The sequence below is a fragment of the Nelumbo nucifera genome, chromosome 1, assembly GCF_055504915.1.
Source record: "Nelumbo nucifera cultivar China Antique chromosome 1, China Antique-T2T, whole genome shotgun sequence".
Lineage (NCBI taxonomy): Eukaryota > Viridiplantae > Streptophyta > Magnoliopsida > Proteales > Nelumbonaceae > Nelumbo > Nelumbo nucifera.
The window spans coordinates 215,681,926-215,704,524 of NC_142649.1; the positions used below are offsets into that span (position 1 = coordinate 215,681,926).

The window sequence follows — 22,599 nt, forward strand, 5'->3', positions numbered from 1 at the left end:
GATGATACCCTGCTCACCCTGCATCGATTATGAAAAGAACATCTATGGAGTATGGAGGGAATGAGGGATGGATCAAGTCAGGTCCCTTTCCTGTGTTTTTTTATTAAAAAATTTGCGACACTAAAGAGGTGGACTTTAAGCAACACTCCTTGGGTTCTTGGTTCGCATTATAAGGTAAAAAGGAGACAGCGCGGCGAAGTAGCCGCCACGGGAGCCGACGTGAGAAAACGAAAGAGAGAGAGAGAGAGGTGAGGTTTGACCAATATCTGGTGTGGTGTGGAATGTGGATGTGGATAGTCCCATCCAAAGCCGATGTGGTGGTAGCGACAGTCATGATTCAGTTTCAGGTTTTATAATAATGGAAATGGAGCTCCCATTGCCATTGGTTAACGTTAACTCCGCCCGCTTTCCCCTAAATCCACCACAGTACTCGCCGCTTAACCCGCCCTTTTCTTTTCTTTTTCTATCATCACTTTCCTTCTTTTCCCCCTCCTTCCTCCTACACTACTATTTTTAATCTCCAATAATAATTAAACTATTACAAAAGGCAAGATGATATACCACTTCCCATTTCGTTCTTCTTCTTTCTTTTCTTGTTAATAAATATTATTTATTTACCTTGTAAAAAAACTTCTAATCTTGAAGCTTCATTAAACTAAATTTGGTCATCTCTTTTGTTAAGGCCTTAAGCGGAAGAGACAGAGAGAAAAAGAGGATTTTGAAAGTCGAGCCAAACAGGCGAGCAGAGGAAAAAGCCTTACCATTTCTCATTTGTTTGTTTCTTTGCCTCCATCCAACACATACAATACAACCCCCGCTGGCCTCGTCTGCACTTCTTCGATTACGAGAATAGCTAGTTTGCTACAGCTGGTTAACCAACAAAGCTTCAGACGGAGGGAGAGACAGACAGACAGACGGATGAAGGGGCTAGCGTCGAACGACGGATAGGAACAAATTAACCAAAGAGAAGAAAGGAAAGAGGCCAGAGGGATATAAAAGAAACAGCAAAAGAGGGGGGAAATCAAGGTATATCTGCTGCTCTAAACCTCTCAAATGCCATAGCCAATTAGCCATCATACCATGCATCAACAATTAATATTTATCCTATCATAATAAATACCAGATCAATAGTAATATTGTTTAATTATTTAAAACGAACAAAGAGCGATTGATAGAGCAGAAATACGATGTTGAATACAGCGAAGCAGATATATTCAGACGGACCCATTAAAAATCGATCGCAATTTCTTTCTTTTTTTTTCATTTGACATCTCCGCCACTGTTATCATAGGTGCCCACTGCAGCTTTTTGTCCTACTACTCTCTCTCTCTCTCTCTCCTTTCTTCTTTTTATAAATAATAACAATCGCCCTCCTAAAATTCTCTTTTTTTATTCTCCTTTTATACTTTGGGGTTCTTTTCTATTGTATCTGTATCTCTTCCTTTCCACCCTCTCACCAGTAATGATTTTCTCGTTACGGGTATCGTTGTTGAGGAATCTGAGGTGGTATGGTTTTGGAAAAGTAGCCGTAGAAGTGATAATAGTAGTAGTAGTAGAAGAAGAAGAAGAAGAATCAGAAGAAGAGCGACATTCGATAATAGTTATTCCTATTTCTGGCACTTATTTTCTCTGATCACTAAGGCCGATTCTGAGTTCTGGGTTCTATTATTTGACATACTGGATTCTTTCTTCTTTGGTTCTTTTGTTTTGTTTCTTGGGTGGGATTTATTTGTTTTTTGATTGTTTGGTCGGGGGCTTGAACCTGAATTGTTTCGATTCTGTTTTCTTTTCTTATACCTCTACTTTTTCTGTAATTCCTCATGTCTCAACAAAGACAATTCCAGATGGTTGGAGGCAATAATGCTGGGCAGTTCGGAGATACAACATTTACAAAGATCTTCGTTGGTGGGTTGGCTTGGGAGACTCAGCGAGAAACGATGAGACGCTATTTTGAGCAGTTTGGAGAGATCCAAGAAGCTGTGGTGATCACCGATAAGAACACCGGAAAATCTAAGGGATACGGTTTTGTATGTCCAGACTCTCTCTCTCTCTCATGGCATTAATTTTTTTTTATCTTTCACTTCTTTTTTTTATTTTTTATTTTTTTTTTTTTTATAGAATATCTTTCACTTCTTTGGCTCTTGATTTCTTAGGTAACGTTTAAGGATCCGGATGCCGCAATGAGGGCTTGCCAGGATCCATCACCTGTGATCGATGGAAGAAGGGCTAACTGCAATCTTGCATCTCTTGGTGCACATCGGAATCACCCATCTACTTATCAGCATGGTCTGAACCGTATCTATTCCCTTTAAGTTCTTTCTTTTTAAATAAAAATTTCAGATATTCATTCTATGGGTATCCATCTCGTCTGTCTCCGTAGGCTTTCAATCTCACACTGAATATTGGGTGATCCAAAATGAATCATCAAACCAACCAGTAACCTCTAGTAATGCCCATGAACGCCTGGTTATATATTTTCAGAATTTCAATTGCAATACCATCTTCATCTATTCTTCAATAACGTCATCGTTTTCCAATCCATTAATTATTCATCAGAAGCAAATGTTGAAGAACAGCATGAATTGTCAACGGTATTAAACATTTCATTTTCTCTTTTAACCAAAAAAACGTAGGTATGGGAAGATTCAGACCAGCACGGGGATCGGTGGCTCTGCCCGCTTATCACGGAACCTCTTCAACGTATTTCCATCAACCAACCGCTCAATATTCATTTCCTTATTCTGCATACGGGTAAATAATAAGAAGAATATTTTTTATACGCTTGAAGAAACAAAATACTCTAAACTAGTTTGTTTTCCTTCTGCATTTGATCCTATCCTAGTTTATTATTCTGCTGTGGTTCAGGTACTCAGGATATTCACAAGAAAACACGTACCCCATGGTAAGAGTTTTCCTCCTACTAGCATACCGTAAACCAAATAGAATTTAATTTATAGTCCACATGCATATAATGGTAAGTTGTTGCATATATGTATATCTGCAGAACTATTACAGTGTATATGGAGGTGGAGGGCAACAGTTCTCGCCGTACTACGCTGCAACGGCAGCGTCACCGGGGGCGCCCGGCATTTTCCATAATTTCTATCCATTCTACGCCCAATATATACACAGTAATCAATCCCAGGGTTTCGGCATTCAGTATCCCCAAATGGTACAATACCCATATTTACCTCAGCACTACGGTGGCGCCGGTGGGGTCCTGTCAATTCCAACTTCAGTTGCTGCTTCAACAACCGAAACCTTAACCACGACGACAACCAAAGGTCCAACTTCTAAACCCAGTTCTTATTCTGATTCTTGTTTCGTTCATTTGAACACATATATTTGAATAATGTCGACTATAACAATTACAGTGGGGGTGGCAGGATCAGGTCCCAGTGCTTCACAACCCGAACAGAACACATCAACTTCACCATCGGCCTAGTTTTTATGAATGGAGAAAATCTAATTTCGTTCCATGAAGACACATATTTACAGGATTCGTCAACATCCAAAGAGGGGACACAGAAAGCAAACGGAAGAGTGTTAAAAAAATCAAAAACAAGAACAAGAACAAATAGAGAAGTGGTGGCATTGGGACACTTTATTTTGAGAGCATGCCTGAAGTTGTTGATATTTGACTGACAAGAAGAAGAAACAAGCATAGCAGCAACTGCCGGACAGATTGTTGTTAATTCATGGAACGGGCGATTGAGCTCGCTCTGCATGCTAACCATCGTCCATTCATTCATCTTCGTATTTTCGAGATAGATAGAGAACACGGTCATTATTGTCGTCATCGTTCATCATCTCTCATCATACATGGTTGGGGATTGGGGCATGGGGGATTTAGTAGGAGAAATTAAAAGAGGGAGTCTTTGTTTATTAGCATGAAAAAGGTCACATTTCTTTCTGTATTAATTAGCCAAAAAAAATGTCGAGACGAAAGACTGGTTTCGGATTCGACCCAATACTGATCTTTTAAGATATAGTGGTGTAACGTCTCCGAAAGCACGGCGCTTCCGGCGACAATTTCCCCGGCCATGTTTTTATGTTTAGTGAGGACTGAGGAGTGGGTGAGTAGCCAATTGGCAATTGGCATTGGTTCAGAAGACTGATTTTATTTCTTCGGACCACAAGTATCAACATTGGTGATTGGTTAGTCTAGGAGAAAGCCCAGCTTTGCATATATAGCTTGGCCATTTCTTTCTCTGTAATTTATCTTCTTTCTTTCTGATAATACAACAATTAATTAAAAGGAGTGGAGAAGAGGGTTTCGTCGTTCTTATCTTAGTATATCTCCACTGTGCAAATCTGCATTGCAAATGCAACCCAATTCATATGGGCTTTGGGTGTCTCTCTCTTCCTTTCAACTGTTTCAAACTTGGAGGTCGAGCACGCGGGTCTGGGTCTGGGTCTGGGTCTGCATCTGCATCAGATGTGAGATCGTGGAGAAGTTTCTAGTAAAAGTGAAACTCTGTTGGAGAAACGAATCCGAGGGTTGGGTCAAATGTGTAGATTACCGTCAAAGTGCATGCTGTACTGAAAAAGAAGTAAGTTGAAAAGGACTTGACTAGGGATCAGGAGAGAGAACAGCTTTCGCCAAGTACTGTACGCTGTAGCTGCAGGATATTTGATGTATTAGAGACTGCAATGAATTTGTTCGTCAAGACGTGACCTTGATTTGAAGAAATGATCGATATTACGAATCAAACATGGTTAGTGCAAATTTGCATTTACCGTAGAAAAATAATAATAATAAATCATGGAAAATATGTATAACATAAACATCATAAATTCTTTTGGAATCTATGGCTTAATTCAGAACTATTCTTTCAATTATTTTATTACTACTAAGAAAAATGAAATGAAACGAAAACGAATTCCTTAACTAAAACCATCACCACGATTATAAATAAAGAAACATAAACCCAAACTTATTGCTTATTACCCAAATTCCTTCTGATAGCATACGCCAGACTGACAGATTAATGGGGCCAGAGCTCACATCACATACGCCAAGGTTTAAACAAACGAGTTGGGATTTGCTCCTCAAAAATTGGTCCTCACACCCACCTGCGTAAAACGTGATAGGATCTGCTCCTCACAAATGGGTGTCTCACAGATACATTCATGGTGCATTGAGAACATCTCCCGTGAATTATAACTGATAAGTATGGGAGATGTTCCCAATGCATGATAGGATGTGCATGTGAGACGTCAATTGTGAGGAACAGATCCAGTCTCGTGTAAAATATTATTCATGAGAATATCCGGATCTGCTCCTTACACCTAGCGCCTCACATGCACATCCTACCATACATTGAGAACATCTCCCATAATTAATTATCATTTACGAAAGATGTTTCCAATACATGATGGATGTGCCTATGAGACGCCTATTTGTGAGGAGCAGATCCCGCTTCGAAGATATTCGGCTGTGTGAGGACCAATTTTGTGAGAACAAATCCGATTTTTAAATTCTCACATCATATCTACAACGATGGACGCTGCAAATTTTAGAACAGTAATTCCCCAAGAGACAGTGGTGATGACCGGAACAACTTGACCAGTCAACCCCCAAGAGACTTCAATATGACACTGACACCTTATTTGTTTTAAACTAAATTAATCGGCTTTTTGACTAGGTTTGTGTCCATATTTTATATTTTATAAGGTCACAATAATTTGCTGCGACCATGATCAGTAGATGTGGAATCGGGTGGTTAGGGTAGCAGGGCCAAGGATGCACGACACACTGGCCTGTACAGCAGCAATAGCCTGACTTAGAGGCTATTATTGTGACCTACACGGTCATAGGGGCCTTCTTAGCTTCTCGTGTGCTTAACTCCAGAAAAAACTGTAGTGCCAAACCCCACAGGCCACAACTTCGTTTCAACTTTTAAATGTGAAGTGGTTGCATTTTCCACCCTTCCACCCATCTGGTTACAAGCAAAATAGAAGACTTCAACCTACCCGAACCCGAACATGGAACTTTAAACTTCAATGTCAAGTTGTCAACCATCCACGAGGGAATAATCAAGTCTCTATGGTCCTATGGGTGTGTATTTGGTTAAAATTCTGCTCCATGAATTAGAGTTTTGAATTTGAACTTGAACCAACAACAATGATTTTGTTTTTAAGCTAAAAAAGTAACTCCAAAGAACCAGCTCTTCCAATGAGTTTCAAATCTTGAGCACCAAAAAGGAATTGCTTCCAGCAACTTTCATGCATCCAAACTTAGGTTAAAATTAATTCTTAGAACCACAAAATTCATCAGATACTTAGAATTACTCCTCTCAAACCATGTCAATGTCAAACGCAGCAAATATGGCTGGCACATAAGTTAGTGGTGCCACTGCGGCCAACTCAAAATAGCGTGTTACTTTTGCCGGCTGCTCCCCTTTAACGTCCTTGCAAGTGTATTGACAAAAATGCCTACTGGCAAGCAGGATCTCCAATTTCTTGGTTAAAACTGACGGTAGAAATCACAGAACAGTTGGTAACCACAACGCAACAAGACTACTATACTAGAACTATGCCGCAGTGCATTTAAAAGAGTTGGTTAGAAACATTACTGGAGTATTCATTTTTCTGGTCATCCCCTACAGCTGGTCATCTTAAAGAGTGCACTGATAGATAAAAACTATTTAAAAGCCTCGAAGTTCCATCCAATTCTACATACTAAAATCAACAATCCTTTAACAAACCCCCTATGGATAACAAAAACCCCAAACTAAGATGCCGAGGACAAAACTATAAATTAAATAGCGAGGCCAGTATCAGTATCGGTATGTATATTGAGATTTTTATATAGCAACGACAATCAGACTGGACACCTTCCAGATGATTCAATGCATCGGTGGGCGAGGAGCACGAGGCCGAACTGGTGTCTTTGAAGGGCTTACCCTGAAAAAACATTATACAAGAAACGTTTACCTTCATAAAATCATGTAAAAGGGTTGCCACTGTTAAAACTTAATCCACAAAGTAGCTTCAGAACCATTATCTTGAGGAACAGAAAACAGACCTTATCGGCAAAGATCCCAACACTACACCGCTACAGTTAAGGGCAGCAATTGCACTTTCAGCCTGCAATTAAGAAACAGTTAAGAATGGCATTGTAGTGATTCAATCTACACGATGAGCTTAAAGCTTATGTTAAAAGTGTATAGCGGCAGATTTATTATTGTTTAATCAAAATAGGGGCCGCATTATAATTTCACCACATTATAATATTAAAATAGGAGGATGACACTTGGCAGTTATAAGAGATCAGTTGGGATCTCCCATCATGCCAAACTCTGTTCTTGTTCTTCATTATTCTCTGCTGCTAAAGGTTTTTCTTTTATTTTCTTTATGATTCTAAGGTTAAGGTTGATCACATGGCATCAGCACCAATGCACCATTAATCACCTGAATTGATTCCTTCTTCAAAAAGATTTGCACATAGGAGTGTTCTCTGTTTGCGCATAGAGGAAGAAGGATTTGCCTTGCTGTGAGCAACCGGTTCAAGGAGATGAGGCTTTTATGCCACCTATATATGGGTTTGTTGGTCTGAATCATGTGGTGAGTCCCTCTATTTGGCAGTTCTTTTTATTAAGAAGGCAACAAAAGCTAGGCAAAGAAAGAAAAGAAAAAAAAATTGTTAAATTTCACCAAACCCAGATTTCCTCCACAGTATGTAAAATTAGGCCCCGTTTGGTATCAATTATGGGATTCTCATTCTCAGAATCCTTGTCAGAACAGAATGGATTCTGAGAATTTTCATCCAGAGAATCGTCAGATGTGTTTGGTGTAGTCATCTAACTCCTATTTCTCAGAAACAAAATCACATTTGGCAGCAACCAATTTCTTGAAATCAATTCTCTAAATAACTAATACATAAAACCATGTCAATTCTAATAAATATAAATCTAAATGAAGCTACAATAGTTTCGTAGTTATTTGATCATCAAAGTGTAAACATTTATGTTCAAGTGGCTTTGCAAATTACAACTGCCAACTTGTCTTCATATACTCTTGTGCTTCAATAGATCTAAGAAGACACGAAGTATAAAAGTTTAACAATTGCTTTTTGCAACCAACAAAGACGACAACAGGACTTCCAGAGCATTGCTTCTCTCTTTCTTGGCTTATTACTTAAAGTAGCCTCACCCGAAGAAGAGATATCGAAGAGGGGGAATGACGGTGGATTGAACCGGATTGAATCTTTAATTTTCTGTTTGGTTTATCCAAAGTTTCTTCTCTTTGATAGTTTGAATCATTTTTGAACCTAGTCTGAGTTCATATCGGTTTGATTTGTTTACATGTTGATGCAATAAAAGGAGCCATTCTGCAAAAAAAAAAAAGTTGGTGCCAATAATCATAAATCAAGAAACACTGACCAGCTTTGCACGCGAAATCTTCTGATCCACCTCTACCCGTAAACCAAGACAAGAAATTTCAGGAACATCGGCAGAACCTCGAAGCTCCTATTCCGCTTGAATCAAAAAAAAATAAAAAAGCTCCAGTTCTGATACTTCCTTTGGTTTTCTGCATTTCCTTCCAATAAGTTCCTTACATCAGCAGAACCTCGAGTCTTCTGCCCCATTCTCTCAAGAACAGATTATCTTTCATCAGTAAGACATTGTTGCATTAGCAGACAAACCAACCCCAAATTGCGGACCTATGTTCTTCTCTGGCCAAGGAGACGTTCCCCAGAACCTGTAACCCAATACGAAAGATTCCATAATCCGAATCGGAACCAAACCCTACAGACTTTAAAGCAAACAAGATGATCTCAACACCAATTTCCTTGATGAAAGAGTTCTGGTTCATGATTTCTCCTGCGCAGAGTTTCCTGAGGAGACGAATTTGCAGAACCTACTCTAGGGCTTCGTCCAAACGTGATGAATTTGCAGCTATGGTCATTGGTTGCAGGATGCTTTCGGTTACAGAAAACTCCATCGGTGGATCCTCCATTTGGGGAAGCCTCTTGCCCTTGAGGAATGTCTGCGTAGAGAGCTCTTGGAGAAGAGACACGAAGAAGATAAAAAGGATTTGGGGCTTTTGTTGAGCTGGATTCTATTTTTAACGTAAAATTACAAAAGTGCCCATGTTCGCACATGGAACATGAGCACACGTGTTCATTTTATTAATTAACAGAGGACGTAGCAAGAATTTAAAGGATGAGAATTCTCATCCTAAGAAGCGACATTTTGTGGATTTGGAGAATCACAGTTTTGGAGCAAAAATTCTATCAAGAAATGGAACGATTATTAGGATGAGTCAAACCCAAACGTCATTCTCATCTGGAGAATCGCCAGAATCGCTAGAAACGATTCTCCGGATGGATGCCAAACAGGGCCGTAGTTAATAGTCATCTTAGATTCTATTGACTCTCTGACATGGGATAGACCCATTCTTCACACTACTTTTTACAACAAAGACCAGATAAAAAGGCCATCATTACCCAATGTTGGCCTCAGTTATCTAGAGTTCTGTGGAGGGGTGGACCAGACGCAACCTTTGGCACTTTTCTGTGCGAAGTGGCAGATCTCCATAGTTGTCAAGGCAACACCTAGGAGACAAGTTAACCATGGAGGGTCACCTCGCTCAAACACCAAGATATTTGTAGTTTTGTACATGGTGCTGTGAATTATTTTATATATTTTTAATTTTTGATATTACAACAACAAAATAAATATTGTTAACCTAAATAATTCATCTTGTGGGTTTGTACACTAAGGGCAGCCCGGTGCATGAGGCTCCCGCCAATGCGGGGAGGGACAGATGCAGCCTTACCTATTCATACAGAGAAGCTGTACACTAATTTCTTTTTATTATTTTCTTATGTGTTCGGTGTCTTGAACCCTCGATAACTTCAAAACCTAAGTACCTAACCCACCAAGCAAGGAAGATCTCAAAATTTGGTCCAACCTTCTTCCACCTTTTCTTTTCTTCTTTTCCTATGACAAAAATAGAGACTCAACCCCTATATTTTCTGAATTTTATTTTCTTGCTTCTTTTCCTTCTCATGAATATATTGATTTCCTATGTTTTAATACAAAGTTTATAGAAGTCCATCACCTAGGCAATGCCTAGGTGCCCAACTAGAAAACCAGGCAACAAGACACCCCCTGTCGCTCTGGCACCTTGCAAACTCTCACCCCCATCTCCATTGCCTTCTGTAGCCCAAATACTGCTGCTGTCAATTCAGCTGTAATTGAACCCCCCTGCCCACATGGGCCTAACCACTTCTCTCCTTTCATTTCTGAATACCCCCCCCCCCCCCCCCCCCATACCAGATGGGCCCGGGTTCCCCAAGCTACTACCATCAAAATTCAGTTTGATGAGCCCATTCCAGGGGGATCACTCCCTTATAGTTTTCTTCTTTGAAGAAGGTAGTGCTGCAACTGTTCTCCAATTCCTTATCAAATTATCATATGAAAAGTCAGAGAATAGTTTCAGAGATTTAATCCAAAAGATCACTTTGGCTGTCACTCCATCTTATCAGAGCTCCTCTACTGTGTTGGACAATAAAAGGCAGGTCTTTCTCTATTGATGAAATCTGATTGTAGTTACTAATTAATAATAAAAATACACAACACAAAAAGGATTGACCCAACCCAAACAACACATCCAATGCACCCAACTAAGTTCAACCCTAATTCCAGCTATTTGAATTCAGCTACATAAACACTGCCCCACAGTTATCCTGTATCAAAAGACATGTCTTCTATTAAATTACAAGTCCATAGATCTTTTTTACTTGCATCAAGTCACTCTTCACTGGTACAGTTATTGGCCATCCATGCACATGACCAAACCATGTAAGTCGACTTTCACTTAATTCAGCAACCAATTAAAAACCCCGTGTGGACAAAGATAAAGCAAGTCCAAACTACCAATACAAACCATCCAACAGAACATGAGATGAATACAGCAAAGAACTACTGGTGTAGGACATGATAGGGGTCCTATAAATTTCAGATCTGATGGTGGGCTTTGTGCAGTGAAGGAGGGGCTTTAGGTGATTAAAGATGAAGATAAGAGATGGAAAATCAAGTAGAGAGCTTGTTGTCAACTGTAGAATGAGCAAAGAAATTAGAAAGAAAGAGAACTCTTGCTGTTATGATAAAAAACAGAGAGATAGATACTTGGAACTTTCAATGAATTGAATGAATCTGTTATTGATCAAAAAAAGATAGATTACTTAGAACTTAGAAGAAGAAATAGGTAAGAGAGAGATAAAAAAAAATATATATATATATGAACCAGATAAAATTCTGAACCCTTCCTTAATTGCAACTAATGCTCTGTTTGTTTGCAATGCAAATCTGAACCAGATAAAATTCTGCACCCAGTTCAGTTTTGCATCCGTTTGTAATTATGATTTACACTGTTATTGGTACTTGTCTCATTTGCACCCATAGGAAGTACAAATTTTGCATCTCAAAAACTGAAGAAAAATTTGCACCACCATCGACCTACCTCCACTCTCATAGTCTCATATAAAGTGGGGACCACATCATCTTACTTCTCACCAACAAATAAGACAGTCAAATATGAAGCAAAAATAAACCAGAATTTACACCCCCATGCATTTAGCTAGTGCAAATGAAGCAACCAAAGTGAGCTTAAATTATTGTACTTATAGACACAATATATGAGCTTGAGCTTGGATGTCCCTTCACAGACTCTAATATGGACTACAAACTGACCTGAATCAACTTGTAATTGATTTGAAACTGAGACATCCATAGGTAAACACCACAATGGCACTTAAATTACGAATCTAACTCTTAAAGAACTCCAATAACACCTTACTAATCCTACTAAACTTGATGTAAAACGCCATAAATTATTGAAAATAGTAAATTAGGATTTTACTATATATAATAATCACATGAATTACTATAAATGGTAAGACCAATAGTTACCATATAGTAATTTCAAAATAGCAGTTAATTTCTAGAAAACTCGAATGATACCAATATCCTATTACCCAAAAGTTTTGAAATTGAATTAGGCAGTAGAAATTGGAAAACCGAAGTGCTTTTCCATAGATTCTTTACTTGCTTCTGTATCTGCATCAACCACCTAACCAAAAAGGACCAGACCCAAATGTTCCTCCAGACACTCACAAACAAATTGAATTAGGCAGTAGAAATTGGAAAACCGAAGTGCTTTTCCATAGATTCTTTACTTGCTTCTGTATCTGCATCAACCACCTAACCAAAAAGGACCAGACCCAAATGTTCCTCCAGACACTCACAAACAAAAGAACCACTTCAATCTTCCTCCCCCTAAAGCCTCTATCTCTTCACTTTTCCTATTCATGATACCTCAATCAAGTTCCCTCTTCTTACCTTTGCCACACACTGCACTAGGCTCTGCTTGATCCTCTTCAACCCTCATATAGTCTCTACTAATCCCTGAACTTTAGCATCTCTCTACCACCTCCATTCCTCATATAGTCAATTGACACAATGCCTCTCTGTACAGGTCTCAACTACTGCCCACTTCAACATATCGCAAACCTGCTTGCTTATTCACTGTCCACTTCCTTAAAAGTTAGCCTATAGAGTAGCAACCTTCTCCCTCCTATTCACCCTCTTCTATTCTCCTTGAAGCAGCAAACATTTTAGCCCTGGGTAAGGAAAACTAAGATTTCTAAGTGGGAGCAACTGCACTCAATCTCTAATGGGTATTCTATTCTGGCAATTAGATTTCAAAGACTATAGTTAGAGAAGAAAAACAAATTATTGTCAAATGGATAAGCTTTTTGTTCTCATTCTTTTCAATAAAGATTGAAATTGGACCCACAGTCCACAGTCCATACCAAGATTATAAGTTGTCTCACTATTTTTTTCAGCTGAAGGGTAATATCCATGGCAAAATATTCATCAATTGGGAGATAGCTTAATGAGTATTTGGCATCTAAGAATGAAGAAAAAGCCCAACAAACAACCATGACATTTAGAATAGCAAGACAACTAGAGAAATATATGAGATATATCCTTTCGGAACCAAGAGAGGAAAAAAAGGACCACTTGGTTAAATGGGAACAGGTTTGTAAACCAAAAGAGAAAGGGGGCCTAGGTTTAGGAAACATTGGCCTCAGGAATACGGCGTTACTAGGAAAATGGCTATAGAGGTTTCCTTCTGAAAGAGACAATCTGTAGCACAAAGGTGACAAAGATCGCTTCTGGAAAGTCCTCTGGGTATGGGATACCTTTAAAAGATCTGTTTCCTGAACCCTTTGCCCTCTCTAACCTCCAGAATGAAACCATCTCTAGTTTGGGTACACCCTCCCCTTTGAGTCTTAATTGGAACCTTGGTTTCAGAAGAGGTCTGAGGGAAAGTGAGTGTAACTCTTTGACTGATTTGCTTGACATTTTGGAGTCAAAATTTCTGGATCCCAATTTGGAAGATCCTAGAATTTGCAGTAAGCTTATTCCACCTAAAATTCAAGACTTCTGTTGGAAAATTTCCCTTGGCAAAGTAAATACCTGTGATATGCTGCAGAAAAGAAGGCCCTCTTCTTGCCTTTCTCCCCGTATGTGCTTCTTATGCAGGGATAGTGGAGAGACCTTATCTCACCTATTAATATCCTACTCCTTTGTACATCATATTTGGGAGTTTTTCTGCTCTCTTTTTGGTTGCAGGTGGGACCCCCCTCAAGAGGTGGTGGATATTTTCAACCCAACTTTCTTGAGGCACCCAAAGAAGAGAAGAAGGGTATTTGGAGAGCTACTAAGGCAGCAATTGTGTGATCGGTATAGGAGAGGAATAACAATTTTTTTTTCGGCAAAGAATGGGCCTATGGAGGAGGTGCTAGATCTATACTACTTTAAAAAGTATGAATAGCCTCAACAATATTTCTGAAATTTTTTGAGGACAAAATTTAACCCTCCATATTTAAATTTATTGATAAAAAAAAAGAGGGCAAATAAGGTAATTGGTTATTGATATTAAATGACTTGAAAAGAGATAATTTTAAGATATCCAATGCATTCAATTCCCTCTCATTAAATCCAACATTTAAGGTATTAACTTGCATTCACCTTCACTGAATCATATATTTAGGGCATTTTTGTTTCTTCTCATCATTAAACTCTATAAATTAAACCCATATATAATAAATTAATAATTTCAATAACACAAAAACTTATACTTTTAAAATATACCTTGAAAAAATATACTTTTAAAATATACCTTGAAAAAAGTATTTTCATCTAGGAGGTGGTAAGAAATTAAATCATTTTGGGTCAAATGGGACAATCCATGTTGTCACAATTAAATAATAAAACTCAAAAATAGATAAAATGCAAAAAAAATATAGAAACTAAAAAAATAGGAACGTTTTTAACATCATATATTCGGCATATTAAACAAGAATAAGTATGATAAATAAGAAATGATTTTATTAATGATGGAAATGGAATGAAAATTTTAAAACTAATTGGAAATAAAACTATTTTCCTATTTTCACTCATTAAATCTCATATCTAAGGTATATTCTCTCATTAAATCCTATTTTTAAGATATATTTTTCTCATCATTAAATCCTACTAATTAAATCCATAACATTGATTTTAATAGTATAAAAATAAATATTTTAAAAAAGGAATTTAACAACAAAACCATTTTCTTTCCTCTCAGTGGTGGGTAAGCAATTCTACCATATTGGGTCAAATGGGTTAATAAATAATGTCATAATTAAATAATAAAATAAATTAAATATGTAATACAAATAAAAATAAAAAGAATTGGGCATATCTCTAATATTGTATATTTATTATACTAAACAAAAAAAAGTATGAAATGTAAGAAGTACTCTTATTAATGTTGAAAATGGAACGCCAAATTTAAAATCAACCTAAAAATGAAATGATGCCATAGTCAAATAATAAAATTTTTAAAAATAAAAAACACAGAGAATCACAAAAATAAAAATAAAAATATAGAAACATTTGGGCACATATCTAATGTTATATATTTATAAAAAATAAAATATTGGGTACATATCTAATATTATACATTCATTATATTGAACAAAAATAAGTATTATACATAAGAAATATTTTTATCAATGATGGAAATATAATACAAAATTTAATGTCAACATAGAAATCAAACTAGTTTTCTTTTTGGGTGGTGGGTTAGTGGTTTGGGTCACATGGATTAATCGATGAAATGATAGCTAAATTGTAAACCTTTAAAAATAAAAAAGTACAAGTATGATGAGTATGATAAGTAGAAATTATTAATTATGTCAAACAAAAATTAAGTATGATAAGTAGAAATTATTTATATAATATAGATGAAATATATAGCTTAAAACTTATCGAAAGCAAAGCTATTTTCTTATTTAGATGGCGGGTCAATGGTCCAACTTTTCAAGGAAACTCATGGTGTCATAATTGAATAATAAATATTTTAAAAAATATAGAACACAAAAAATGAAAAAAGTGCAGAATTTTGTCAAAAACATTTGGAAACATTTCTAATGTTCTATATTCATCATTTCATATAAACATAATTGTTAAAATAAAAATTATTTTTATTTATGATAGAAATGGAATATAAAAATTTATTCATCAAAAAAATGGAAAATAAATTATTAATAATAATAATAATTTTATTATTATTAATGTGTTATTATAATTTAAAATTTCTGTGTGCAATGCATGTGCACATTTACAACAAGCATTCAAGTTTAGTTTTAATCATAGTTACTTTTGTTAATTTTCAATTTTTATCTTAATTATGATGTATCTAAAATTCAAGTAATTAATATGAAGAAAAAATTCTCACTTGCAATGCACGTGCTTAATTACTAGTAGTATTAAAGTGAAAATAGCCTTTTGGGTAAAAACCATGGACAATTTCTACAACTTCTCATTGTCTAAAACTATAAAGAATTGGAGGGAGGAAGCACTTTCCTCTAAGGAAAGAGGAGATAGGAATGGAGTGGAAACCTCCAGTAGGTGCTAAAGTAAAACTGAACTTTGATAGGAGCTCATTGAAACTCAGGATTGGCAAGAATAGGGGGTGCAATTAGAAACTCGAAGAATAGGATACTGGCTATTGAAGGCCAATTGGTACTGCAAATTCGATGAAGGCAAAACTTTTGGCACTAATTCAGGGGCTCAAGCTTGCAAAACAATTGGACTTCAGACAAGTGGAGGTGGAAGGGGACTCAAAAATCATTATTTTGTGGGCAAGATGTAATAGACATATCCCATGGACCCTCAAACATGTATTCAGGGAAGTGGAAAGGATAGCAAAGGACCCAAATGTTGAGTTCAAATGGGTTAGAAAGAGCACAATGGGCTAGTTGACTCCCTAGCAAAATAAGGGGATGTAACACAACATTTGTACTGGGCTTCTTTGTAAATCAGCTTATGTACTATGAAGACACTTTTGTCCCCGTTCACTTCCAATCAATATAATAATATAAATTTTGCTAATAAAAAAAGCAATCGTGGCATTTAGAAGCCAGATGGAAATATTCCTTTCATTGAAATGGATTATTTCCACCCAAGACTACAACTTCACACTCATCTATGAAGAACAAGATACTGACATAGATCTTAGCATAATAATTATTCTATAACATTTCTAATATGGGCCCGTGATAATCATCTAGCTGGGTCAACAACCATTGATTCATGACACCACCAGCACCACTTGTCCACACTAGATACTATTATGTTAGCACATGTCATTTTAAATATTTGATTCACCACATTTTTCCCATTATGTCAACTGCCAAAGCCACCAAAACTTGCTATATGCATAAACTCCTCAATCTATAAGACCCTGTCATGTACTCAAGGTACCTTATTTTTTGACAACATTTTCTTTTGATGCACCTTTACATTTCAAATGATTAAGCGATTAATGGCAAAATTCTAGAATATTTAGTGAGCAAGTATATGACAGGTTGTATCATTTTTATTAGCTGACTTATTTTGCACAGAAATTTCAGATTTTAATCAACATTTTGGGGTATCTTTCCATTACAAAATCTCTTCAGTGGGGTAAAATTTTTTTTTGCTATTTCTTATGGTCAATAAAATTGTTAAAAATCAAAAAATGAAACCTAGGAGTTGGTAGATCTTCCAAGGGGAAGAAACCTGTTGGGTGTAGTTGGGTCTTCATAGTCAAACATAAATCTGATGGTTCTGAGAAAGATACAAGGCTCAGCTGGTTGCAAAAGGATATAATCAATCAATATGGTATAGACTACACTGAGATCATAGTTGTCAAGGCGTCTAGGCGAGTTTGGGTGACACTAGGGTGCCTAGTCGCCTAGGTGATAAGAATTTTATAAAATAAAGAACTAACTTTTGGCTAGTTCCTTAGTTTTATATACCATTCAGAAAGGTGTGAGAGTCGTATGCTTGTAGGTGTGCCTCCAAGTGAGGTGCCCCCCCAAAATGCCCTAAGGCATATGCCAGTATGCACGCCTCGTATAAAGAGACAAAGAAAGAAAGAAAAAAGAAAGAAAAAGGAAAAAAACAAAAAAGGGAAGAGAAAGAAAATTAAACAAAAAAAGAGAAGAAAAAATGAAAAAGAAAGAAAAGGAAAGGGAATGGAAAGATAGAGAAGGGGAAAGAAAGTTTGAGCGGGGCTTCACCCCAAGCTTATAGTTTAAAATAATAAAGAGTACAAAGACCAATATGACCTTATAGAGCGGCTAACACATAAAACACTTAAAATAACTGCTCAAAATGGACCCAACAAGAGTGTTGTGGTCCCCACTTCCTATCTAAACAATAAATAATCAAACATTACCACTACAAACTGCACAAAAGTGTCTAAAACCTCAACACTCCCCCTCAAGTTGGGAGTAAATGCCACACATTCCCAACTTGCGTAGATTGTGTTCATGCTTGTTCTTTGCAACCCCTTTGGTGAAGACATCAACCAACTATAATTCGGAGGAGACATAAGGCAAGCAAACTTTTCCAATTGTCACCCTTTCTCTTATGAAGTGCCTATCAACCTCAATGTGTTTAGTCCTATCACGCTGAATTGGATTGTAGACAATATTGATTGCAGCTTGATTGTCACAATGTAACATCATGGGCTCCTCAGCTTTTATTCCAATCTCACTCAGTAGAGATCTCACCCAAAGTAGTTTTGAAATACCATGAGCCATAGATCTATATTCATCATTTGCATTTAATCTAGTCACAACTGGTTGTTTTTTACTCTTCCATGAAACCAAGTTTCCTCCCACAAAGGCGCATACCCCTGATGTAGATCTCCTGTCAACTAAACAACCTGCCCAATCTGCATCTGTTTAGGACTCCAATTTTAAATTCTCATGATCTGAGAAAAGAATCCCTCTGCCAGGATGCTTCTACAGGTATGCAAGTATCCTCTCGATGGCTTCCCAATGTTGAACCCAAGGAACATGCATATATTGACTCACCACACTAACAGCATAGGAAATGTCTAAACGTGTCATACATAAATATAGTAGTCAGCCTACCATCCTCTGATATCTTCCCACATCCTTAACCAACTCACCATCCAAAGCATTAATTCTATGATTTGGGTCAATAGGAGTATCAGCTGGTTTAGTTTCTAATTTCACAGTTTCCTATAGTAAGTCCAACACATACTTCCACTGAGAGATGAAAATTCCATGCTTGGATCTTGCAACCGCAATCCCTAGAAAATATTTAAGTTCACCTAGATCCTTGATCTCAAACTCTTGTTGTAGTGACTTCTTGAGTGCATCAGTCTCCTTAAGATCATTTCCTGTAACAACTATAACATCTACATATACAATCAATACTAACAAGAGTGCCTCTCTCCTTTTTACAAAGAGAGTATGATCAGATTGAGTCTTTGTACCTAAAACAGATAAGTGCCCCTACGAACCTATCAAACCATGCCCTAGGTGACTATTTCAAATCATATAGTGATTTCTTCAGTCTGTAAACTTTTCCCTTACCAACATTCTCATAAAAACTAGGTGGAATGTCCATATATACCTCCTCTTGCAATTCACCATTAAGAAAAACATTTTTAACACCAAACTGGAATAGAGGCCATGAATAGGTAACTACTAGGGACAAGAGAATTCGAACCAAACTCATCTTAGCAACTAATTCAAAAGTCTCCAGGTAATCAATACCATAGGTTTGTGTATACCCTTCTGTAACCAACCCAGTGATTTAAAAGGCACGCCTAGGCACACAGGCGAGGCGCATTTTGGGGTATGTGCCTCACCCAAGTCCTAGGCGTGCGCCTAATGTGCCTTGTACCTCAGCCCAGGCATGTGCCTTTTTAAAATTTTGCGCATTTTTCTTTTTTTTAGTCTAACGGCTAAGTTATAAAATATCTTCTTAAAAGGCAATGAAAGTTATAAAATCATTACTTTTTATGTGAGAAATAAGAATTTAAAACTGTAACATAGACTTGTTCGAGCTTGCCTCGAGGGGCATGGTACAAAGGCGACTCATAGAACCAAGAATGCAATATGTTTTACATCACATTAGTTACTTGAAGCAATGCAATTAAGGAGAAAAAGAGATTGTGGGTTTTACACGCTTGAAAATGCTTTATATGTTTGCTTTTATTTTTAAATTTTCATTTGAATACACTTTACATGTTAGGTTTATGTATTTTAATTTTAGATAATAGGTTTTTAAAACATTTATTTAAAATTTAAGTTTATATTTTTTATCAACATTATGTTCAATATTTTTTGAAATTTTTTCTTTTTTTAATTTTTAAATTTTTTTATTTTTTTTATTTTTTAGCTTTTTTTGTAATTATGCACCTTGCTTAAAAAGGCACGCACCACACCTTGCGTCTTACACCTCAGGCGCAAATTGGCCTTGGCACTTTTTTTGTGCCTTACGCTTTTAAAACACTGAACCAACCTTGCCTTGTACCTTTCTATACTGTCATCAACCCTGTACTTCGCAGTGAACACCCATCTACATCCGACTATCTCTGTCAATAGGAAGATCAACCATCTCCCATGTCTAATTCTTAACCAAAACTTTCATTTCTTCTTGCATAGCTATTTTCCACTCGGGTTTGGAAAGAACCTCATTGACATTCTTGGGTATAGATATAGAATCCAAGGAAAAAATGAAAGCACAATAGGAGGGTGATAAGGCATTATAAGAAAGATGGTGTAAAATGCAATGGGTTGTACACTTTCTCTTCCCTCTGCGGAGTGCAATGGGAAGATCAAGATTGGTGGGATCAACTACAACAACAATGTTAAGTATAGAAACATCGTTATCATGGGAAATAATAGGCTCAGGTTCAAGGGAAATACTTGGAACTGTATCAACCGAACCTGGGATCTCAGATGGATTGACGAAGAGTGGAGCAGGTTCTTCTATCTGAGCATGTGTAAAGTCAACCCTCTTCTATCGGTGTTGATAGGACTGTGAAGCTGGCTGTAGTGGATCGAGTAGTGGGACTGGAGCTGCTAATGATGGAACAGATGGATCAGATGAAGGAATAAATGAAACAAGAAGAGGGACAAGTTGTGAGTTCTCCCCAAAACACTCCTTCTGAGGAGAACCACCCGAGAAAAAGAAAGTAGACTCAAAGAAAGTAACATCCATAGTGATAAACCTGCTCTCCAACACTGGATCATAACAACAATACCCCTTTTAGTTTTGAGCATGCCCAAGGAAAACACATTTCTTGGCCTTAGGATCCAATTTCTTGCGATGAGGACCAAGAATGTGAACATAGGAAACACACCCAAAGACTTTCAAAGACATATGAAATATCTCCCCATCTGGAAATAGCATGCTAAAAGGTGCCTTAAACCTCAAAGTGTGTGAAGGAACACGGTTAATCAAATACACGGTTGTGAGAATTGCATCCTCCAAAAACGAATAGGAACTTAAGCACACACCATAAGGCTTCTTGCCACCTCCACAATGTGTCTATTTTTTCTCTTTGCTACCTCATTCTGTTGCAGTGCATATACACAGCTACTCTAATGAATCACACCATGCTTCATAAAATGTGGTCGAGTCCTTCTCAAAGTATTCTCTAACATTATCTGATCTAAAGACTTTAGTCCTCACTCCAAATTGTGTAAGAACCATCTAGTAGAACTTTCGCACCAAAATAGGTACTTCATCATGTGATCTCATCAAATATATCCAAAAATACCATGTATGATCATCCACAAACAAAAGAAAATAACAGTAACCACCCATGGAAGAAATGTGGTAAGGTCCTCATACATCAATGTGAACAATATCAAAAGAAATGTGAACTTCTTTTATTACTTGGCCAAGTCCTTAATGAAATGAAAGAAAAATGACCCAAATGATTATGCCAGAGCATAATCTGACTCATTGACTCTGATCCACTACTACTGCTACTACTAACATGATGGCTCTGATGTCTCGAAATCTCATCCGAAAGGTAGACTCCATTCACCTCACGACCACTCCCAATCGTCCTCTTTGATCCCAGATCTTGAAAAACACAATTACTAAGAAGTTCACTGAACAATTCAAATCTTTTATTAGAGAGCTTACAGAAAGAAGATCAGTATGGAGACTAGGGACATGCAAGACAGAAGATAAAATAATGTCATTGGTCACTCTAACAATCCCTTTCCCAACAATGGGAATATGGGAACCATCTGCTATAGAGACCCTATCTCTACTAGAGCACAATTGGTAAGAACTAAAAAGGGTAGATATATTAGTCATGTGCTCAAATGCTCCCAAGTCAATAACCCAAAGAGGTCCCTCCTTACTTGAGGTGGATGCATGATTTGCATCCGCATATGAACTACCTGTATGAGCAAAGGAAGTAGTGTGATTGGCTCCTACACTGTATTGCCCATCTGAAGAACTAGAACGAGTTGAATCCTTCTTACTCATAAGTTGTCCATACTTCTCCAATTCAATTCTCACTGTTGCTGCTGCAATGGACTCCAAATCAATTTGGGAAAGGGATCCCGAAGAGTCTCCTGTAATTTCCACATTTGCATTTCCCTTCTTGTTCTTGACCCGAGCCGCGGTATGAGATGAGGGTAAAGCTTCCAACAAGTATCTCTTGTATGCTTTGTCTTCTTGCAATAGTCACATACCAAGTCCTTATCCTCCCTCTTAGCCCCACTACTCCCCCTGTCTCCATTTGGCTTAGATTTAACTATACTTGTCATAGCTCTGATCAATCCCAGGTTCTCTCAACATGAAATTCCTCCTACTCTCCTCTCTAGAGACAAAAGCATAGGCTTGAAAAAGAGTCGCACTTTCTCTAGAAAGGAGGTGTTGCCTAGCAATGCCAAATTCAAGGTTCAGCCCAACCAAGAACTCAAAAACCCTATTCTTTTCTACCAATGCCCAATAGGTTGCAGCATCCTTCATACTCTCCCAAACCACAATTTCTAAGTGGTCTATCTCTTGCCAAAGAATTTTCAGCATGGAGAAATACATGGCAAGAGGTCTATCTATCTCCTTGTTTTGTACTGCTCACCCAATTCCTTAACTAATATGCTCTAGCTACATTTTGTTTCTAGAAATGGGTTTCAGTCACTCCATCCCAAATCTCCTTTACAATATTAGCCCACAAGAAATTTTTACCAATGTAAGG

The 22,599-nt window shown here is 37.3% G+C and overlaps 2 protein-coding genes across 7 annotated transcripts in view; one reads left to right on the forward strand and one right to left on the reverse strand.

The window, feature by feature from the left end:
- The first annotated feature begins 557 nt into the window (after positions 1-557).
- On the forward strand, positions 558-4,261 carry LOC104604653 (uncharacterized). 5 transcript variants are annotated; one of them, XM_010269092.3, is made up of 7 exons: positions 558-1,026; positions 1,835-2,027; positions 2,154-2,286; positions 2,634-2,751; positions 2,866-2,902; positions 3,005-3,284; positions 3,375-3,632. In XM_010269092.3, exons 2-7 carry the CDS (start codon positions 1,845-1,847, stop codon positions 3,443-3,445), a joined length of 822 nt encoding a protein of 273 aa, XP_010267394.1. In that variant the 5' UTR covers positions 558-1,026; positions 1,835-1,844; the 3' UTR covers positions 3,446-3,632. The 5 variants fall into 5 exon arrangements, with proteins under 5 accessions (XP_010267394.1, XP_088752304.1, XP_088752303.1 ...); XM_088896178.1 differs by having other exon boundaries at positions 576-1,026; positions 1,845-2,027; positions 3,387-4,261; XM_088896177.1 differs by having other exon boundaries at positions 576-1,026; positions 1,845-2,027.
- A 2,267-nt stretch (positions 4,262-6,528) lies between these two features.
- The window catches only part of LOC104604652 (polyadenylate-binding protein-interacting protein 12-like), a 30,726-nt gene continuing 14,655 nt past the window's right edge, over positions 6,529-22,599 (reverse strand). For both annotated transcript variants that reach the window (XM_010269085.3, XM_010269087.2), the window contains exons 10-11: positions 7,031-7,092; positions 6,529-6,909 (exon numbers count right to left, since the gene is read on the reverse strand). In XM_010269085.3, coding sequence (XP_010267387.1) covers positions 6,852-6,909; positions 7,031-7,092 — 120 coding nt within the window. In that variant the 3' untranslated portion in view covers positions 6,529-6,851. The remainder of the gene's footprint in view (positions 6,910-7,030; positions 7,093-22,599) is intronic.

Bases quoted from the DNA above. Each gene is read 5' to 3' on its own strand.
- LOC104604653 (XM_010269089.3), top strand. From the start codon at position 1,821: ATGTCTCAACAAAGACAATTCCAGATGGTTGGAGGCAATAATGCTGGG. The intron at 2,903-3,004 runs GTAAGAGTTTTC...GTATATCTGCAG, and splicing joins AAGAAAACACGTACCCCATG to AACTATTACAGTGTATATGG. The intron at 3,285-3,374 runs GTCCAACTTCTA...TAACAATTACAG, and splicing joins AACCACGACGACAACCAAAG to TGGGGGTGGCAGGATCAGGT.